Raw genomic sequence first — 20,162 nt, 5'->3', positions numbered from 1 at the left:
TCCATAGAGTAGAACACTTTGTGCACGTTAAAAATAATAATGTACATTTTGACGTTGACCAATGCAATACGCATGTTATGTAAAAGGGAAAAATATAAATTAAAATTCCTATTTATATAAAAATCATAACATGCAATATCATATAATTCATGCATATGTAATATAAACTATATATACAATTTATATTTTATCTATGATATTTACAAAAACTGTTGAGTGTTTTCTTTTTAACAGTAGTAATTATGGGTGGTATTTACTTTTTCCTTTAGATATTTTGGAACTATCTTAAGGTTTTACAATTGGCTTATATATTACTTTAAAATATGGGAAAAACTGCAATAAAATGATGTGTACTGTGAAAAGAAGCAAGAAAAGGAAAGCGGCAGAACTAGCGACCCTGTAGGCTGTCAGGTGCAGAAGGGAACGTAAATGACTGCGGTAAAGATTTCCATATTTTCTCCAGTTACGCATGAAAGCATTATGGTAATTGAAATACAAGATAAAAGCTACTATTTAAGAAATTTAAAATATGTATTTTTCCACCTGTAGATTACTTTAATGGTCAGTTTTCTTACATTGCAAGTGACAGAGACCCAACTCAAAAAGCTTAGGCATTAAGGGATATTTGGTCGCTTATGGAGTCAGGAAGGCTGAAGAATCACACTGCAGGAAAGGCAAGAATGTGGCTGGATCTTAGCAACAGAGGGAATTGGGGGCTAAAATGCCTCTGGGATTCTCTCTGCTTTATGGAGGCTGGCTGTATTTTCCATCACTTTGTCTTTCTGGACAAGCCAACGGCCACCTACAAGTCTTAAGGCCTCACAGCCCCAGCTTTCCTCCATCACCGAGAGCCTAATCTGCCTCGGCTCCAGCTGAGAAAGTTCACAGAAGAACTTGGGCTGACCCAACCGGCTCCAGCTGAGAAAGTTCACAGAAGAACTTGGGCTGACCCAACCGACTACGTGGGAGAGAAAGTTAAGTAAGATTATGCTAAATTCAACTTGAATTCTTTGGTTATTGTGACCAGATGATCAGTTTCCAGAGGAAATGCTGTCCCCAAAAGATAAGTGCGCATGTTGGACAAACAGTAGGTATTCACTACTCTCAAGTATAAAATTTCATTTGGAGTCCTTATCACACTCCAACTTTTCCTAACATGTTATGTGACAGATTACAAAACTATGTTTAAGCTCTAAAACCCTCTTATAAGTAGCATATGTATCATGGATTCCTTAAAGACCTTTCAGCAAACCAGATAGAACTGTCACATTATCTCTTGCATTTCTCTTTAGAGGATCATATCACTCAAGCTCCAATAAATTACAAAATTGATTATGTATAATGCTTCACTAAAATGGCAAAGCCTCCAAAATATTTCAGATACAGTTTCTGGTCTCTGAGTATGCATGTAATTGCAAACAATGGGAGTCACATAAACCATAAGTTGGAAACACCAAAGTGTTTTAGAAAAGATATTCATTTAAAAAAAAAAAAAATATATATATATATATATATAAATGAACAGAGTTACAAATACATGCACACATAGTACCGGCAACACATGCACTCATGGTTAATAGAGATTCTATTTGGTAGTGGGATTGTGAAGGTATAAATTTATTCTTGTTTGTTCATTGTTTCTCAGTTTGCTCTAATGAGTATTTGATACATATTTAACAAAAAATTAAACATGACTCTTTTTTTGTTGACAGATGAAGAGCTTCTGTAAAGTGTTCAGAAAGAGTATAGGTATTAATCACGCCTAACACCACATCTGCGCTCCTAAAATAAACGTATACCAAATCATTTTTATTGTTTTCTGGCACTATTCTGAGCACTCTGATACATCTTTTAGCAACAGAAACAGTCACTGTCTAATTTGTATCTTTCTGAAGTGTGGATTTTACATGGCAGATCCTCTTCCAGAGGGCTAGGCCTGTATTCTACTTTCATTAACAAACGAATCCCAGGAAGATTCATGGCCTGGCCTATAAGATGTACTAAATCCATGGGCAATTTGAGTTGTGAGAAGCTGCCTATTGAGGGAAAACTGTGACCATTAAGCATGTTTCCTACTATCAGCTTTCTAAAGAGCAGACCAGCCTGGTGGGGAGGAAACAGAGGTCAGAAATGAAGACTACATTTCTATCTCACGCTCACAGACCTGCAGCCTTACACAGGACCCCATTTCTCTGACACTGTCATCCATCCTCCCAAGAAGCACAGGTTAGGAGAGCATTTTCCTAACTTACGTTAAATTGTGAAAGGGAATACAGGTGATTTTAGGTTGTTAACTTCATATTCAAACAGCTGATCTGCCAATGACCTTCAACTGTTACATCACATAGCAGTCAAGGCCATAGGAATCACACTGGTCTCCATCCATGTACTGAGACACATACTCGCCAGGGATGGTACTAGTTACTTAGTTTGAGGAAACAGCTGCCCTTGTTTAGAACTTCATGGAACACTTGCTGACAGCTCTGCACTGAGAAATGATTCCCCCCTTATCAGTCTGGTGGAGAACACTTGGTAAAAACCTCCCTCTCGTGCTATAGAAATAAATCTGCACCTCACAACAGAGAATCAAGGACATATCAATGTTTTCAACTATCTTACATGGATCCCATTGTGTCCTACTCTGTTTGGAGCAAAGAATTTTCAATCACATCAATCAACCTATTACCACAATAATGTAGCCTGCAGTAGATCACTGCTGCCTGAACCGGGAGGCGGGTGCTGATGTTATCAATTCCAGGCTGAGAAAAACCATGAAGGGACAACGCTGTCCAGGGACAGCAGCTGCTGACAATGAAGAGACCACGTCAAAGGAAAAGCAATCACATAAAGTCTGAAGTACTCTAAACATGCAATAGATGAGATGCAATAAATAACAATCACAGAGTCATATTATCTCTTTGCAACCATTATTCACCTTCACTTAGAAGCATGAGGTCTGGTAACAGAACTTTTAAGCAGGTGAACACTGTGTAATATCTTAAGGAAACATTAATAAAGATTCAAATTTACAGTTTGCAACAGATTAGGCTAAACTCCGAGAAGACAGATTTGACAGACATATTATTCCACAGGCCTTTTTTTGTATGTTTTGCAAAAATTAGATAGGTGATTACATACATTTCGACATTTTTATCATTAAGTCAACCAATGTGTTAGCAATGAATTTCCATAAGCACTGTGAGACAGCAGAGAACTGGTTACTTCTGTGGAAAGTTTTGAAATCTATAAATAAGTTTCCCTTTCCGTACAAGGCTTCAGAGAAAGAAGGAAGAGAGAAAAATGTAAAAATCTAGAGAGACATTCAAACCAAATGAGGAGCTGTCATAAATATAAAGAGAATAATGTCGCTAAATGCAATAAATATTTGGTGGAAATTAGAGGGAAAAGAGCACCCCGGGGAGTTTGAGGAGGGGCAAAACAGAGCTGTCACGCTCTAATATCCCTTGGGAAGCCCTGCCAGACTGTCATCTTTTTTTAAAAGAAATAAATTGACTAACCCTCCAAGGAACGATGACATCACAATTTATTCTTCTTCTGCTTATTGCTTTCCATGATAGAATCTCAACCTCTTGTATTAGAGCTCTCTTAAAAATGGAGTACTTTCTATGTATTTAAGTGTGACATGCAGCAAACTGCAAGAAAAGCCTTCTACGCATCTCTAAACATAGAGAGATAAGACGTACTGTACAGATTTACCTTACCGTAAAGCTTTTGGCCCAAAGTACATAAAGAGCTCCTTCCCCAAAGTTTCCACGCCGCTGTAAATGTGCCCATTAAACAGTCTCAAGAAATTCTGGCTGGAATCTTTATTATTATTCAGTGCAGCAGCCTAGGAGAAAATACATACACATATGTAAACACACACAAACTCGAAACAAAAATCATAATTTAATTCTTAAGGTTTTTATATTACTTCATGCCCAGGTACATCCAATGAGAAGAATAATCTCCAACAAGTCGAGTAACGTAATCAGCTGTTTACATACATTTTGTCAAATTACTAGGCAGTCATTTAAAAAGAGAGAGGCCAGAGCTTCCCTGGTGGCGCAGTGGTTGAGAGTCCGCCTGCCGATGCAGAGGACGTGGGTTCGTGCCCCGGTCCGAGAAGATCCCACATGCCGCGGAGCGGCTGGGCCCGTGAGCCATGGCCGCTGAGCCTGCGCGTCCGGAGCCTGTGCTCCGCAATGGGAGAGGCCACAACAGTGAGAGGCCCGCGTACCGCAAAAATAAATAAATAAAAGAGAGAGGCCAAATAAAAATTAAGTGGAAAAAAAGTCATTCACACACAATCAAAATGAACTTCTTCCAGGACCATATCGCTCTGTGCATATGAAAAGCACAGAAAAATGATGTGAATGTTTTAAAGCTAAAAACTAGGGCACAGAGTCTTTCATTTCCAACGTGCAGCCAACGTCCTCGAAAGAGCATTCAGATACAAACAGCTAAAAATGGCGGATAAAATATGGAAACAAGACATTTTGACTTGTAAGCCAGTAAGGAAGAGTAAGAGGTCAAAAACCAAGTAAAGGGCTTCCCTGGTGGCGCAGTGGTTGAGAGTCCGCCTGCCAATGCGGGGGACACGGGTTCGTGCCCCGGTCCGGGGGGATCCCACATGCCGCGGAGCGGCTGGGCCCGTGAGCCATGGCCGCTGAGCCTGCGCTCTGCAACGGGAGAGGCCACAACAGTGAGAAGCCCGCGTACCGCAAAAAAATAAAAAAAATTAAAAACAAAAAAAAAACAAGTAAAAAGTGAGAGAGAACCCCAAAGGTAAGAAGCCAGCTTCTATCAGAAAGGCATTTTACCAGACATAAGGAATGAGCGCTTCAATTTCATGGTCTTGTGGGATACGGGGTATCAGAGATAAAGCCTGGGGTCCCCCCGAGGAGGGGGATCTGATTTGAGGTCTGCTCCTCTCTCCCTCCCCAACTGCAATGTTCAGAATAAAGGAAAAAGAAACCCACTACTCCTTCCCCCATCAGCAAGCAAAACCAAACAACATAGTGTCAGAATTACAACATATGAACTGAACATTATCAAGAAGATCAAGGAAATTATAAACATAAAATCTCAGTTCTTCTGTGGGTGAAGGAAAGGAATGGGCTGAGTTTAGATATCCCTTGAGAAGCCCTGCCAACCTATCATTTTTTTTTAAAAGAAATCAATTGACTAGTCTTCCAAGTAACAATGACATAATGACATAGAAAATGATGACATAGATAATGCTCTTTTTCTTAAGCTGGGCAGTATATATACTGGTATGATAAACCGATAAAACAGTTTTAGATACTGTCTGTGAGCAAATCACAACTTTCCCTCCACTTAAGTTAGGATGTTACCATTCAGTGATTCTCAGACTTTTGGTTTACAGACATGTCATCCTATATATTTAAGATGATATGTTCATTCTATTCTTTATTTGACTAAATTGGTCCTTGTTAAAAAAAAAAAGACACAACTGTAGTATTTAGCTCAAAGGGATAAAGGGATAAGAGATGTTAAAAAGAAGAAAAAAAAATTGCAAATTGCTAGGGACTAAATTGTGTCCCCTCCAACACTCTTTACGTTGAAATTCTTACCCCCATTGTGACGGTATTTGAAAATAGGGCCTTTAAGAGGTAATTAAGGTTTAATCGGGTCATAAGGGTGGGACCCTGATCCAATAGGATTAGTATCTTTATAAGAAGAGACACCAGAGGACACACTGTCTTCCTCCTGTATACTCAGAGGAAAGGCCATGTGAAAAGAAAGTGGTATCAGCAAACCAGGAAGAGAGCTTCACCAGAAACAACTGGCTGGAACCCTGGTCTTAAACTTCTAGCCTCCAGAACTGTAAGGAAATTAATTTCTGTTGTCTAAGCCACCCAGTCTGTGGTATTTTGTTATAGCAGCCCAAGCAGATGAAGGCATGAACAGACACTATTCTTCCACTAAATCCATTCACAGTTGTAATGGCTACAGCCAATGCCAAACTTTCCCAAACTGCCTGAAGTTCAGAGAACTGGCTTTACATCTGTCCTTTGCAAAATAAGAACTGCGGAATCAATCACAGACTTACAGCGACCAATGAACGAATGCACAGGAGTAATTAATAGCGACAGCCTTGCAGTTCTGCAAGAACCAAAAAACAAACAAACAAACAAAACCCCCCAAAAACCCATGGGAGATTCTAGCATCAGGAACTATGGACACATGTCACCATGTCCTCAGAACATCTGCCTCTGATTCCTCTTCTCTTTCTTGGATGAACTCTAGTGCCAATTCACTGGACCACCAGGGAAGTCCCAGAATTCGTTATTTAATACTTGATGAGGTGCTTGGGTTTAAAATGACATGTTAGTATAACCTCTTCCTTGCTCACATGTATTGTGTGTCCCTCTCTCTGGTACTGGAATTTCCCCACTGGAAAGAGGAATCATCTTGAGGTTTTCAAAGTGCCAAACCCAGCACAGTGTTTTCACCAACCACTATGATGGGACTTAACAAACTAAATGATGATCCGTCTGTGACTTGTGTTTCTCCCTTATTTGTCCATAAGCTCCTGGGGAAAAGTAACTCTGGTGTTTAATATCCCTGGGAGCCTCACACAATGCCTGGAATTCAGGAAACATCTGCGGGATTAATCAGATCCCTCCTTCTTCCCCTCTTAAAACTGAGTGTGGCTTTAAAACACAGGGTTGCTGTCTTCCCCACCCATCATCCCCATCTTGCTTTACCTTTCCCAAGGTTTCTTGGCAAAAACTTCTACTCTACCACCTGTTTTATCTCCTTTGAAAATTATTAACACCCTAGTCTCTTATTTTCTAATTATCTTCAATGGAGTGAGGCTTAAATATAGGAGGACCAAATTCTCATGACTACCAAAAGCTAGATGGATGTAAAATACTATATTTACCAGTTTCCCATAAAGTAAAAAGAACTTTATGGGAAGGTTTAGGAAGAGATTAATGTATTTTCAGCGGCCAGTCCCAGCCTGTCCCGGTTTTTATTTAAGATGCTTACTTAGCATTTAAATGGCTGCTTTGAAAACATCTATTCCAATACCTTATTTGGGTTTTGAGGTGATACAAAAAGATCTTTTTATCCAGTTGTCTATCACGTGAGCACCTGACCAAATCCCCTGATTCCCAGTACACTATCATTTCTAAAATAATCAGCTTTAGATAATATACTCAGGGCAAAATAAAAAATTCAACTTATAATCGCCCATCTCAAGCACTTGCATATATTTTTAACTGTTTTTTAAAAACTCCATTTAGGGGAAATTCTGGTGTACCAGTGATGGTTTGTTCCATTTATTTTGAGAGCGCCTGTGTACAAACTGGGAAAGGCTTCTGCAATAAACCAAAGATTTACAAGATATTCACTTGCCCTGCTGTGGAATCTGGGGTTATCACCTCTTTGTATAAGCTCCAGCTGTCCAGACAAATTCAAAAATTAATTTCCACAAGCCTATTATTTCTGCTGTAACTATACACAATGGCCCAATATATACGTGGCTTTCTCATTTGGGCCCTTATAATCCTATTACAATATTATTTGAACATTTCATTCTTTTTTTTTTTTTTCCTGAAATAGAGAGGAAAATCTCCTTTGCCACAATTTTAAGTATGATTGAGAAGGGTTCACGTTCCCATTTTCAAGTAGCTTAATAATATGAAATCGTCAAAACAACATATATCTTCGGAGACAGCACATGATTTATTGTGCTGATTACCATTTATCCTGCCTATCCATGGGTGAACAAGGAAGATGAACTTTTCAGAACAGAATAAGACTTTTCCATAGATAAATGTTTCAGCTCTAGTGCGGTTACATATTTTCCCCAGAAAGGAAGAAAATAATACCATATTTACATTCATAGTCTGTCCTCCTTTTTGTCTCCCACATGCTTTACCTTCCTAATACAACGACACTTTCAGTAATCAGAAGTCACTTCTCTACCAATTTAGACCACCAAAGAACCTAGTTTTAAAATGGTCTCTAAGCCCCCAAATAGAGGTCTTTAGGTCCTTTCATCAAAATATATTCTACAATTTTGTAAGAGGAGAGGCTATAAGCGCTTACTCAGAGGCTAAATGCTTTATACACAGTATGAGGGCACCACAAGATTACACCCCTTCATAAGGCAATAGGTCATGCCTCTGATAAATGGGTCTGGTGAGAAAGCCCTGTTGTGGGAGAAAAAGGAACAAACAATTACCAGGACGTTTACTTTACATCGCTAGGCACTAAGCTAAGAGTTTTATATGTCCTCTAATCTAATCCTGACCAAATAAGCAAAGATGTAAGTCATAAGCACCTCCAGCTGAGGAAGTAACAAAGGAGCTGGAATTCAAAATCATGTCCTTTTCTCTACATCACCCCCAATACTTCGTTGTTTGGTGAAAGCTCCAGTGGCCATGGAAAGTCATCTCCCTGAGTTTCCTCATCCGTATGTTATCTGTTCTCTGTTGACCCTTGTTCCACGGCTCTATATAATGCTGAGTGCTGGTAATAACGATCCTGAGTCATTAAGGTGAAACCATTATCAGTATCCACTGAAGAAGGTAAGCAAGTACTCTAATGCAATGTTAAAAGCCCTTTTTGGATGTAAACAAATAAGCTTCATTTGGCTGGAAAACGAATCTCTGTGGATTAGCTCCTTCCTTTACATACTGGCAATAAAAATGAGCTATGATTCTTTCCCCCCACTATGAAGAAGGGAAAGGAGGGAGGAAAACGTTTACTATGTGGCTTCATGATTTCCTTGTAATAGGAATTTCCATTTAACATACATAACAAAACACATACTCATAAAGAAAGATTCTGAACTGCTTTTAGTTTTAAATCCTTCATCAAAACTACTTTGGCACTATTCAGAACTTTGCGCTTCTCCATCCATTCAAATGTTTATGAGGCCTACTCTGCTCCAGGCACAGTGAAGGGCAGATCAAGAAGGGTAGGAAGAGGGCTTCCCTGGTGGCGCAGTGGTTGAGAGTCCGCCACGGGTTCGTGCCCCGGTCCGGGAAGATCCCACATGCCGCGGAGCCGCTGGGCCCGTGAGCCATGGCCGCTGAGCCTGCGCGTCCGGAGCCTGTGCTCCTCAACGGGAGAGGCCACAACAGTGAGAGGCCCGCGTACCACAAAAAAAAAAAAAAGAAGGGTAGGAAGAGCTAGCTACATGTATCGAACCTGAAGGAGTGACTAGGTAGCCAGAGGATCATGTTTCAAATGAAATGAATACAAGTAAACTGTTTCCTATCCTGTTTTGTGAAAGAAGATCGAAAACTTATGCAGATTACATACCTATTTCACTACAATACTGTATCCACCCAACAATTAAAATCGGAGGATTGACTCTTCACAGCTCATTAACCAGACATGTTCATTTATATTCCAATGTTGCTTTGTACCATAAGGTTCCAAAGCTCCAACAGAGTTTTATGCAATGTGCTTATAGAGTTGCATAATTTTATGCTGACAAGACAGTGGATCAAAACTCAGAGAAATGATACAGCGTGTGCAGGACTAGCGAATGCCGGGACCTTCTATGGCTGTAGCCTATCTTCTTCTCAATGAGGATCACTTGTCACCGGGAGACGTGCCTTAAAACGTGTTCTCTATGGACTTGTCAAACTGCAGCAAAGAGGAAGGCTATATGCCACAGTAACTGGTTCATTATGGCAGTAGCTACGGAGGTGTTTTTTTTGGTACAATGATTATCTGGAGTTTAAATCATTTATTTTAAATAGATAATATTTCTTTAACCCTCCTTTGTATTTTTCCTGTTTACTGCAATATAAAGAAGATTGTATGCTGTTATTTTTCAACTGCTGCCTTGTGAAAACTAATGACTTCAAGCCAGTAGCAGACACCTTTAAATAGCTTTAACTCTGGCATAAAGGCCTAGAAAACACGGGATCATTACCTGTTACAGTAATGATCACGCCAGAGATCTGTGACAACCTACCATGTTCTGATGCAATTTACTATGGATCGAACAACCCTCTAAAATGCAAAGAACCCTTCATGTTGATAAAGATTATTATTTTTTTAGATCAAAGGCCCAGAAAGTGAAGCCATGGCAAAATATTTAGAATATTCCCAATAACCACAAAGGGATTATTCATTCCATATTGATTTTCAAAGCCAGTTCCCACAGAACCAGGTTCCTGAGATCCCAATCATAAAGACCTTTTCTAACTTTTAATACCTCTTTATGTCAAGGTATTAAGCATAACAGCTTTACGTTCAAGGCTGTTTACTTAAGGGGTATATAGCTCATTTAGTAACGCTGCCAAGTGATACTAATTGCCCAAACACTGACTAAGCATGTGTATTATATTATCAGGCTGCACTGTGAACATGGGAATGGTAGCCATTAGGATTATCAAATTAGGTACGAGAATCAACCAAACTGAACAAGACTAAAAATGGTGGCAGACACAGACAAAAACCTAAGGTCTCACTTCGCTGGTTAATAAGTAATCACCACTATATGCTGAGCAATATGGTGTTCCTGACAATGAATCAGCCATTTTCCTACTGAACCGTTTATAACTGAGGGGATCTATGGTTAGGAGTGTAGGCTTTGGAGTCTGAAAGCAGGGAGGTCAAACCCTGGTTCACCCCTTCCTAGTCATGTGATCTGGGGCAACTTAATTATTTAAACTCACTCTGAGCTTCACATTCCTCCTCTGTAGAAGCAGGTTAATCCTTTATCATTGGGTTATTATTTCTTGTAACGAAATGAAATGCAACAGTTCTTCAAAAGCACTTTATGCCTTGCTACTAAAGAGAATCACAAACTAAAGGGAATGTTCATGCTGTTTGGGCCTAAATACCAATGAGGTGATGTCTAGTTAAAACATTAAGTGGGATTCTCACAGAAGGAAGTTTATCTAACTCATCTTTGTATCCTCGGGAGCGAGCTTAAGACCTAATACAAAATATATTATTGTTGAATGACGTCAGTGATGATATCTGTAACATGTCATGCCATCGTTACCAAGCCCTACTGCCTTTACTTCCGAAATAGCGACTCTGTTCCCTTCTCTTCATCTCTGCCCCCAGCACCCTCCTCCAAGGTCCAGGCAGGCCTCCCGGGATTCCTACAGTCCTCGTGTAACTGAGGAACCGGCATCTACCCTGCCTTTCCTCCACTCTTCTTACCTTTGCAAGGTAGAGTGATCTTTTCAAAGTGTCAATGGATCTTATCACCTTTCAAAGACCCCCATTACTCCCTACCCAGGTCTACAAAAATCCCCAGCGTCTGACTCCGACTCACCAATCCCAATCCTGTCTTATTTCAAACCACCTTCCTTCTGTCTCATCCTCTCTTTTCCAGCCACACCAGGTTTCTTTCATCCCTCACGTATGCGCAGCTCTCTTCCTTTGCTATTCTTCTGCCTGAAGCGTTCCGCCTGCCAACCTTCAGTTCAGGTCTCCTCACCCTTCATACCTCAGCTTAACTGTTACTTTCTCAGCAAAGCTTTCCCTGAACTTCCTGTAAGTTCTTATGGAACCGTGTATCTCTTCTTTAGAGAAGTTATCAATTTATATTTCTTTCTGTTCTTACTTCATGAATGTCTGCGTATCTACCCAACTAAAGAATAGACTTCACAAGATGGTGTTCGTTTTTGTTCCTCCCTGGTTCCTTGAGTATTCAAAATTTTGTCGAATGAGTGATTTTTCTAAACATTAATATTCTTAAGAGACCACTCAAGATCCATCTCTGTGGTACCCTGAAATGATTTTGAGAGAAACGCTACAATAAAAGAATAGGTGCAGAGTACTAAGTGACATATAAAGTCAAAAATAAATAAAATACACTGGCAAATGGAAGGAGATGCAAAACTAACTCTTCCAAGTTTGAAAATTTATTTTCTCAGACTTAGAACCTCATTTCTTTCGAGTTGTAAGCAGATGCTAATTTCATAGCAGGCAACTTTTTCTTCCAGGACCAAAGGCTACGATGAAGCTTTGCAGGAGAAATTGAAGTACGGCACAATACTGCCTGCATCCATGAAATACAATCGTCCGTACATCTAAAAGGCTTTTAAGGCACGATGGCTTAATCAGAATATTCTTAGTTCTAAATTCTAAATTCTAATTTAGTTCTAAATTCTTACCAAATGAATACCACACCATCTGGAATGCATGCCTGAGTGGCAAGAAGCTGTGCTACAATTTCCTTTAAAAAGCAAAAAATCCACTTAAGGGAACCAAAATGGGTTTCACTGCCCCTTCATTAGACGGCAATATTGAGTGGGAAGGTTGGTGCTAAATCTTCTATGTGAAATTTCAGAATTATATATTAGTTGTGATACATTTTCAATTGCAGAATATTAGGCAAGCGAGAAGCTAGAATTTTATCCTACAAAGTTTATTGTCTTAAAAATGTGAAGAAAAAACACGTCAGGGGTTGCGGAGATCTGATAACATTAACAGCAGAAAATGCAGCTCTACACAGAAGGAACCACCTTTCGCTGGGCTGTAAAGAAGTTAAGCGACCTGGAATAAAACACCTTCCATCACTCCCCGCCCGGGCCTCTCCACGGCAGCCTTAGCCCAGCAGCCCAGCGGCCCAGCAGCTCTCAACTGCGCAGGCGCAATAGCCGGCCTTCTCCCTCCGGTGAAGTCAAGGTCAGCTTTCGGGAACGCGGGGCCCCAGGGAGCCTGAGCCAGAGCAAAGAGATGACTCTTTGGACCCTGGAAACCCGATGGGGTTTTTATTCCACTTCGCCTTGCTGGTCCCCTCGCAAGATATAGGAGCGGCTTACCTGTGAGGAGCCCGCAGCCCCAGAGGCCGAGGGCGGCGAGCCGGGCCCCCCCGGGCTCTGCAGCGCTCGGCCCCGCATGTCCGTCACTGCCTGGCCCGGGCGCACTCGCGCCCGAATCTTCTCTCCATTGAGAGTACAGCCCGGTCCTTCCACCATCTCCCGGGCCGCCCTGTGCCCCACTATGCTGCACGGCCCTGCTGAGAAAACTGCCGCGCAACCTCACGTCTGCGCGAGCGCGTACCTCGGCCCCGAGGAGATTCAAATCTCCCGCGCGCCCGGCCCCGCCCCGGAAGCCCCGCCCCCGTCCGCGGGCAGGGCTCCCGGGCGCAGGCGCAGTGGCTCAGCGCCCCGGGCCCGGACGGGGATTGCAGAGAACGAAACGTGAGCGCTGGCGTAGCCCATCTGCCACCCACCGGGGCTGAGTCGTAAAAGCGGAGGCAGTTGGAACCTCAGAAGCTCCAACTTGTTCTTTGCTTTGAGGTTTTGCCTTTGTCTCTGAGCTGCTCTGTACACCCATATTTTGTACCTTATCCTCTTATTCTGTCCTAAAATCCAAGGTTGCCTGGCAGGACTTTGCTTGCCCTCTTTGGACGTGGGTGGACGCAGAGGGAGTCAGGGGAGGGTTTAGAGCAAGCAGCTTTTGCTTTTTCTCTTATAGGTTTAGCATGTCTTAGAAAACGGGGCCTTATATGCCAAATATATTTTAGTGTGTATATTAAAATATAGCGAGACCCTACCCAAATTCATGCAACAATTCTATTTTGGGATGAACGCTATTTGAAATTGCTTTGTAAAAGTCAGGGCTCTATATAAATCAGAGGGCAATGCATAGCTTTTCAAATTTACACAAGGATGTGTGTATGTAAATACATAAAGATAAGGACTCCATACAATTTTTTTAAAAAAATGAAAAAATCGAATCATTTTTGAAAATTAAAACACAGCACATTAGAACACAGTGTCAATTTATAAGTGATTTAATAAGCATACCACTGCTGTCGTTAAACCAGAAAAATATATGTAGTAGAGACTTGAATTAGAATATATTACTAAAGACTTGAATTCAAAAATTTGAAAAGTAATAAGTCTTTCTGTAGGGAGAGATTAGTGGTCAAAAGTTAGCTGGATCAGGTTCAGAATTTTGTACTTCCTTGCTTAATTTTTGTTTTCTTTAATAAATTTATTTTTGGCTGTGTTGGGTCTTCATTGCTGCATGTGGGCTTTCTCTAGTTGGCAGTGAGGTGTTCAGGTTTCTCACTGCGGTGGCTTTCTTGTTGCAGAGCAAGGACTCTAGGCACATGGGATTCAGCAGTTGTGGCTCGCGGGCTCTAGAGCGCAGCCTCAGTAGTTGTGGCCCACGGGCTTAGTTGCTCCAAGGCATGTGGGATCTTCCCGGACCAGGGCCCGAACCTGTTTCCTCTGCATGGGCAGACGGATTCTTAACCACTGCGCCACCAGGGAAGCCCTTCTTGTTTAATTGTTGTTTACTCTTTAGGTCAAGTTACTAAATAATCAAGGAAGAATCCTATTCCCTACAACCCAGATTCAGTCATAATCTCTGCCCTTTGATGGAAAACAATTCTCATACACCTTATTCACGTTTACCTTTTTATTCATTATTTTTTGCTACCTAACAAATTGTCCCATTTGTTATTTCAAAGTTTCTGCAGGTCAAAAAGTTGGCAGGGGTCTGGCTCAGTGGTGCTGGCTCAGTGCTTGTCAAGCAATTACAGCCAAGACATTGGCCAGGGCTGCAGTCATCTAAAGGTTTGATTGTAGCTGGGAGATCCACTTCTGAGATGGCTCTCTTGCATAGCTGTTGGCAGAAGGCTTTGGTTTCTCATTTTATGGGTCTCTCCATAGGGTTGCTTGGCTGTTTTCCTGACATGGCAGGTGATATCCCCACCGTGTGTGATCCAAGCCGGAAGGCAAGGAGGAAGCTGTACTGTAATGGCCTTTACTACCTAGTCTCTGAAGTGGCATGCCCACACCTTCACTCCTTCAGTTCATTAGAATCCAGTCATTCGGTACAGCCCACAACGGGTAAAGGAGGGGAATTAAGCTTTATCCCTGGAAGGGAGGAGTACCAAATACCTTGTGAACATATTTTAATGCCATCACAATCTTCATTCATCTGATTGATTCATCATGAACTTATTCTCTTTAGCTGTTGTGTACTGGGGCACATTTGGATCAAATAAAATCTTTTAACTTGAATTAGGTTTACCATTCTCCAGAGAGCTGAGTAAGAGCTGGGGAGTAACACTGAAGACACTGAGAGACGTCATTGATGTGCCCCTGCAAGGCCAAGCCAGATTTTGTTTATCTGTGACGAGACTCTGAGTCTTTGGATACTTCTCTTTTTTATCCTTCCTTACATGCAATTAAGGATGAAATCGCATGCACTCTGCATCTGCAGTGTTTATAAACAGTCATCTCACCATCGCAAGCAAACCTTCCCTGGCATAGACTCGATTTCTTCTTAAGCATTATTTATTACTTGATGACTTTATAAAAGTCATTCATTTTCTCTAAAACACATTTTTTTCTTATGTAAAATAAAATATACATTTCTTATAAACCTCCACATGATTTGTTTTTTGTTTTAATTCCCAAATAGCATAACATATATGAAAGCACTTTGAAAACACACACTACAAATTCAAGGAATTAAGATAAATTCGATTTGCTCTGCCCAGAATATGCTCTGTACTTTGTTTCTTTGCTCATGCTGTTACTCTCACGTTTTTGTATCCTTGTCTTCATCCCAGTTTACTGAAATTCTCCCAATTTTTAAGTCCTAATTGAATGCATACCCTCTAAGAAACCTTCCGGGTACACTTTACAAATGAAGGAACGGAGAGGGTCACGGAGAGGTTAGGTAACATGCTCAAGGTCACAGAGGTGGGATTCAACCAGGCAAGCCAAGGTCTTAGCCAAATGCTTTCACCAACATCACTTACATGACACTAGCCCTCAATCAAATATTTTTAGGAACGACTTATGAAATGGTGGTTTAGAGGAAAAGCACCTTTTAGTCAGCCTTATATGGGGACTAAAGGCAATCTCAAAACCTTCCTTCAGCATATTAAGTTTTAACATATTCTGGATAATGAAACTTTGTTTTTACCCTTCTCCTTACAAGGTCTGTGTGCAGATTTTTAGTTGGAATGATAAAAATGTAGCACGGGGGAAATTTCGTTAATTTCTGTGTTTTACATAAATAACTTGAATATATTTAACAGGTAGAGAGATAACATCCATCCTCTCTGAACACCCTCTTAATTTTAGCTCTGAATAGAGGAAACAGTCATTAGTGAACATTACGTGCAGGTGTTTTCAGTGGTATTTACTAAAGAGTCTCCAGTTTGTACCCATTAAGAGAAACTTCTAACGTTAGATTACAAGAAGAATAAAATGCACAGCAGCAGAAACCATTTTTGACGCTTTCATTGTTTGAAGCATATACCAAATGCTGGGACTTTGCAAAGCAGTGCATTTTGTTCCATTGCGAAGGCTGGAAGCGCCAGGTGACAGTTTTCTGCTTGCAAAGCCAAAATCTAAATTGCAGAATCAACCATGGGCTTCTGGGTAACTCACGAAACCGCCCTGACATACCTAGCCTTTTCACAGTGAAATCTAGGACTGGGTGCTTTGGTTTTGCCAGATTCTCCATGGAAGGGATTTTTCTAATTTATTTCTTAATTTAAGCATATTTAGTAAGCAAAGGTAGTTTCTGAGCATGAACTTAATTTGGGGGAAAATAATAACTAAATAGTTATTAAACACTCATAAAAGAGCCCAGATAATCTCTTTGTGAGGGGTTCTCTCCATGAGAGAGGACAGGAGAATTAATTCATTTTCTATTTTGAAATAGAAAAGCAGGTTATTTTTTGTCAATATCTTGGAGCAATATTCTTCATCGGTCTCAGGCACTGGAGAGCGTATTCAAGTTGAGGCATGAAATCCGCCATTTATTCATTCATTCAAAAAGCAATGCGATTATTGGGCACCTAATTTGTTGCAGGAAGAGTGCTGGATCCATGGATACAGATATAAGTCAGAGATCTAAACAGCTCACCAACTAGTGCAGCGAGAAGAGGAAATAAACACCAGCGTGCTGACAGGTAACCTCAGGGTGCTCCCGGCAGACACAGGGAGGAGACCTTGGTTTTCCGACATCTCTGCTAAATTTTGAGGAGACATAAATAAAAGTTTGTTGCATAAAGGATAGGAGAAGGGGATTTTTAGGCAGATAGGGGGAAACCTATTTTACAACGCCAGGAGGTGTGAGAGAACCTCATATTTGGGGGGACCACAAGAGTATCTGGAGGACAAGAGGATAGGGAGTGAAGGCAGATGGGGCCGAGAGAAGTCAGCAAAGCCAGATGATGGAAAACCTGAATGGTATGCTAAGAAGTATGGGTCTTCTGTTGAAAGTAATAGAGGAACAAATAGAGAATTCTATGCAGGAGATGGACATGCTTAGCTTTGCTTTATTAAATGATCCCCAGTATGGTGTGAAGCAGTGGGTCTCAACCGGTGACATTTGGTCACAACTAGGGGGAGAGGTACTACCGGCATCTCATGGGTCGAGGGCAGGGATGCTACTAAATATCTAACAGCGCGCAGGGCAAGCCACCACAGCAGATCGTTAATTACCCAGTCGAGAAAGCGTTACCAGTACCAAGGCTGAGAAAGCCCGGTGCGGCAGGCTGAATAAGGCTCCCCCCAACCCTAACGTGTTCATGACCTAATCCGTGGAATTTGTGAACACGTTTCCTTAAAGGGCAAAAGGGATTTGACAGATGTGATTGAATTAAGGATTGTGAAATGAGGAGATGATCCTGAATTCTCTGAATGCACCCAGTGTAATCACAAGGGTCTGATAACAGGCGGCACGAGGGTCAAAGACAGAAAAGGTAATGTGAGGACAGACCCAGTCAGTGAAGGAGATGGATGATGCTTTTGAAGACGGAGGAGGGAACAAGGAACGCAGGCGACCTCCAAAAGGAGCAGCCCTGTTGACACCTTGACTCCAGGCCCGTAAGACTGCTGTGGGACTTTTGCCCTTCAGAAAAGTTAGAGAATAAATTTGTGTTATTGTAAGCTGCTAAACGTGAACTACTTAGAGCAGCAATAGGAAATTAGTGTATCTGTCTCGGAGAACAGGACAGATGGGAAGTGAATCTTGATGCAGAATAAACAGTAAGCAGGTGTCAACATTGCCAGGCACTTATCTGAGCACTGGAGACACAACAGTGATTGAGGCAGGAAAAAAAATTCTACTCTCCTGAAACCTATAGTTTTTTTTTTGTTCTTTTTTTGGTATGTGCGAGTTCTTATTATAGTCCAGGAAATAATGTCTGTATAATGCTAACTTCCTTTCCCAGTCCATCATACATCAGCTAACTTTCTGTAAAACTTGAGAGTTTTACTTTTGACTTATTCGAATTTATCAGTATTTTACGTTACGATTTGTGCTTCCCCTCTCTAGTCCAAGGTATTTTAATGTCATAAAAATACCTTCCTACATTTTTCTATTAACTTTGTTTATAGTTTTATTATGATAGATTATTACTCCTAATTACCACTCACTTCTTCATATCACTATTATTAACCCATTCCTACCACGTGTCCCTATAAAGGAATAGACTTCACCACACCATTGTCAGGACAGGCCACTGGACTACCTTTGGCTGACTGAATGCAAGTTCTTTTATCTGATCATAAACTTGTGAGGGAGAAATAAAATGACTATTGTTGGAAGCCACTGAGACCTTGGCATGGTTCGTTGTGCAGCTTACCCTCGGGAAATTTGACTAAAACATTTATGTTTACATTTAGGCCCTTTATCTATGATGCCATCATTGTTACATGCAGTTATCCTTTGTACATAAGTCTGTTTGGTCTTCCTATTCTGTTTCATTGATCTATCTGTTCGGGTACCAATTCAACACTATTTTTAGTCCTGTGATATTATAATGTGTCTGAATATTTCATGAGTTTCCACTTTTAGTCTTCCTTCTCAAAATTCTATTAGCTTTTGTATGAATGTGTAAACTTCATTATATTTAAAATCAGTTTCATGTTCTCTTGCAAATTCTGAGATACTGATTATATATATACATTTAGTTTATAGATAAATGGGAAACTGTTAATAGCTTTACAATGTTAACATGCCTTCTTTTATTAAGGTCTCATTCGATTAACTTTAGAAATCTTATAAATGTCTCTGTGAAGACGTTGTGTTTTCTTCGTTGGTCTAATTCCTAGGATTTCATAGTTTGGGTTGATATTTTGGTGGCATATTATCTTCTCTTATATTTTTAGTTGCTTTTTACTATGTAAGGTGCTGGACTCCAGTACACCCAATTGAGGAAGAGAAGAAAATATTAGCACTTCTATAAATACTTATTTTTTATTTTATTTTAACATTTTAATTTTTAGGCAAATAGTACCTAATGTATTAATACATTAGTTCTATAATAATAATTATTATTATAATAATAGCTAATTTTTATGAGACACCAACTTTGTGCTATTCAAATGCTTTCCAAGTATTAATTCACTTAATCCTCACAATATCCTAAGTGGTAATTTTTTTCTTCTCATTTTATAGGCAAGAAAAATGAGGCAGAGAGTGGTTATGTAACTTGTCTAAGTTCACACAGGTGTAAATGACTGAATCAAGATTTGAACCCAAGGCAATCTTGCTGTCAATCTCTACACTATGTTGTTTGTAAAGTACATAATTGCAGGTTATAAATAAACACTGGGATCATACTGGGCTCATAAAATGAGTCAGTTTGCTTTTTGAAGATAAGAATTATACATTTTTTAAAGTTTATTTATCAACTTTTAGAGGAACCAATATTTTGCGACCAGTGGTGTCGAAAAACGCTATTAATCTTTAAAGTTTATCTTGTATCTGGCAATTTCACTTAACTTTTATTAGATACACTAATTTGTTCATTCTGTTGGGTTTTCTACATAATCTTATCATTTACAAATGACAGTTTTATGTCTTCCTTTCCAATTCTTATCATTGCTAATTATTTTCCTCGTCTCATTGTGTTGGTTAGAGCCTTCAGTACTATACTGAATAGCAGTGGTGATAAAATATATCCTTGCTTTGTTGAGTTCAAAATTTCTTCAATAAACACTATCTAGCTGAGTCTTTTCAATGAAGACTTTTATTAAGTTAAAGACGTCATATTTGCTCCCAGTTTTCTTAGTTTCTTTTGTTTTCTCATTAAATAAGTGTAAAATTTATGAAATGCTTTTTCTGTATCTACTGAGGTGATAAATGTTTTTTTTTTAGTCCACTGTCATGATGAATTACATTGATAAAGTTTTGATCGGTAAGCCATTGTACCA

General features: G+C 40.1%; 1 protein-coding gene across 1 annotated transcript in view; it reads right to left on the bottom strand.

Moving 5' to 3' along the window:
• NEIL3 (nei like DNA glycosylase 3) overlaps positions 1-12,938 on the bottom strand; it is a 39,158-nt gene extending 26,220 nt beyond the window's left edge. The window contains exons 1-2 of the mRNA XM_060001130.1: positions 12,783-12,938; positions 3,723-3,850 (exon numbers count right to left, since the gene is read on the bottom strand). Of these exons, the coding sequence (XP_059857113.1) occupies positions 3,723-3,850; positions 12,783-12,938 (284 nt within the window). The remainder of the gene's footprint in view (positions 1-3,722; positions 3,851-12,782) is intronic.
• Positions 12,939-20,162: the final 7,224 nt, after the last annotated feature.

This window comes from Delphinus delphis, chromosome 21 (assembly GCF_949987515.2).
Source record: "Delphinus delphis chromosome 21, mDelDel1.2, whole genome shotgun sequence".
In the NCBI taxonomy this organism is placed as follows: domain Eukaryota; kingdom Metazoa; phylum Chordata; class Mammalia; order Artiodactyla; family Delphinidae; genus Delphinus; species Delphinus delphis.
Note: the sequence above shows the minus strand (reverse complement) of the source record. Positions and strands in the feature narration are given on the sequence as shown.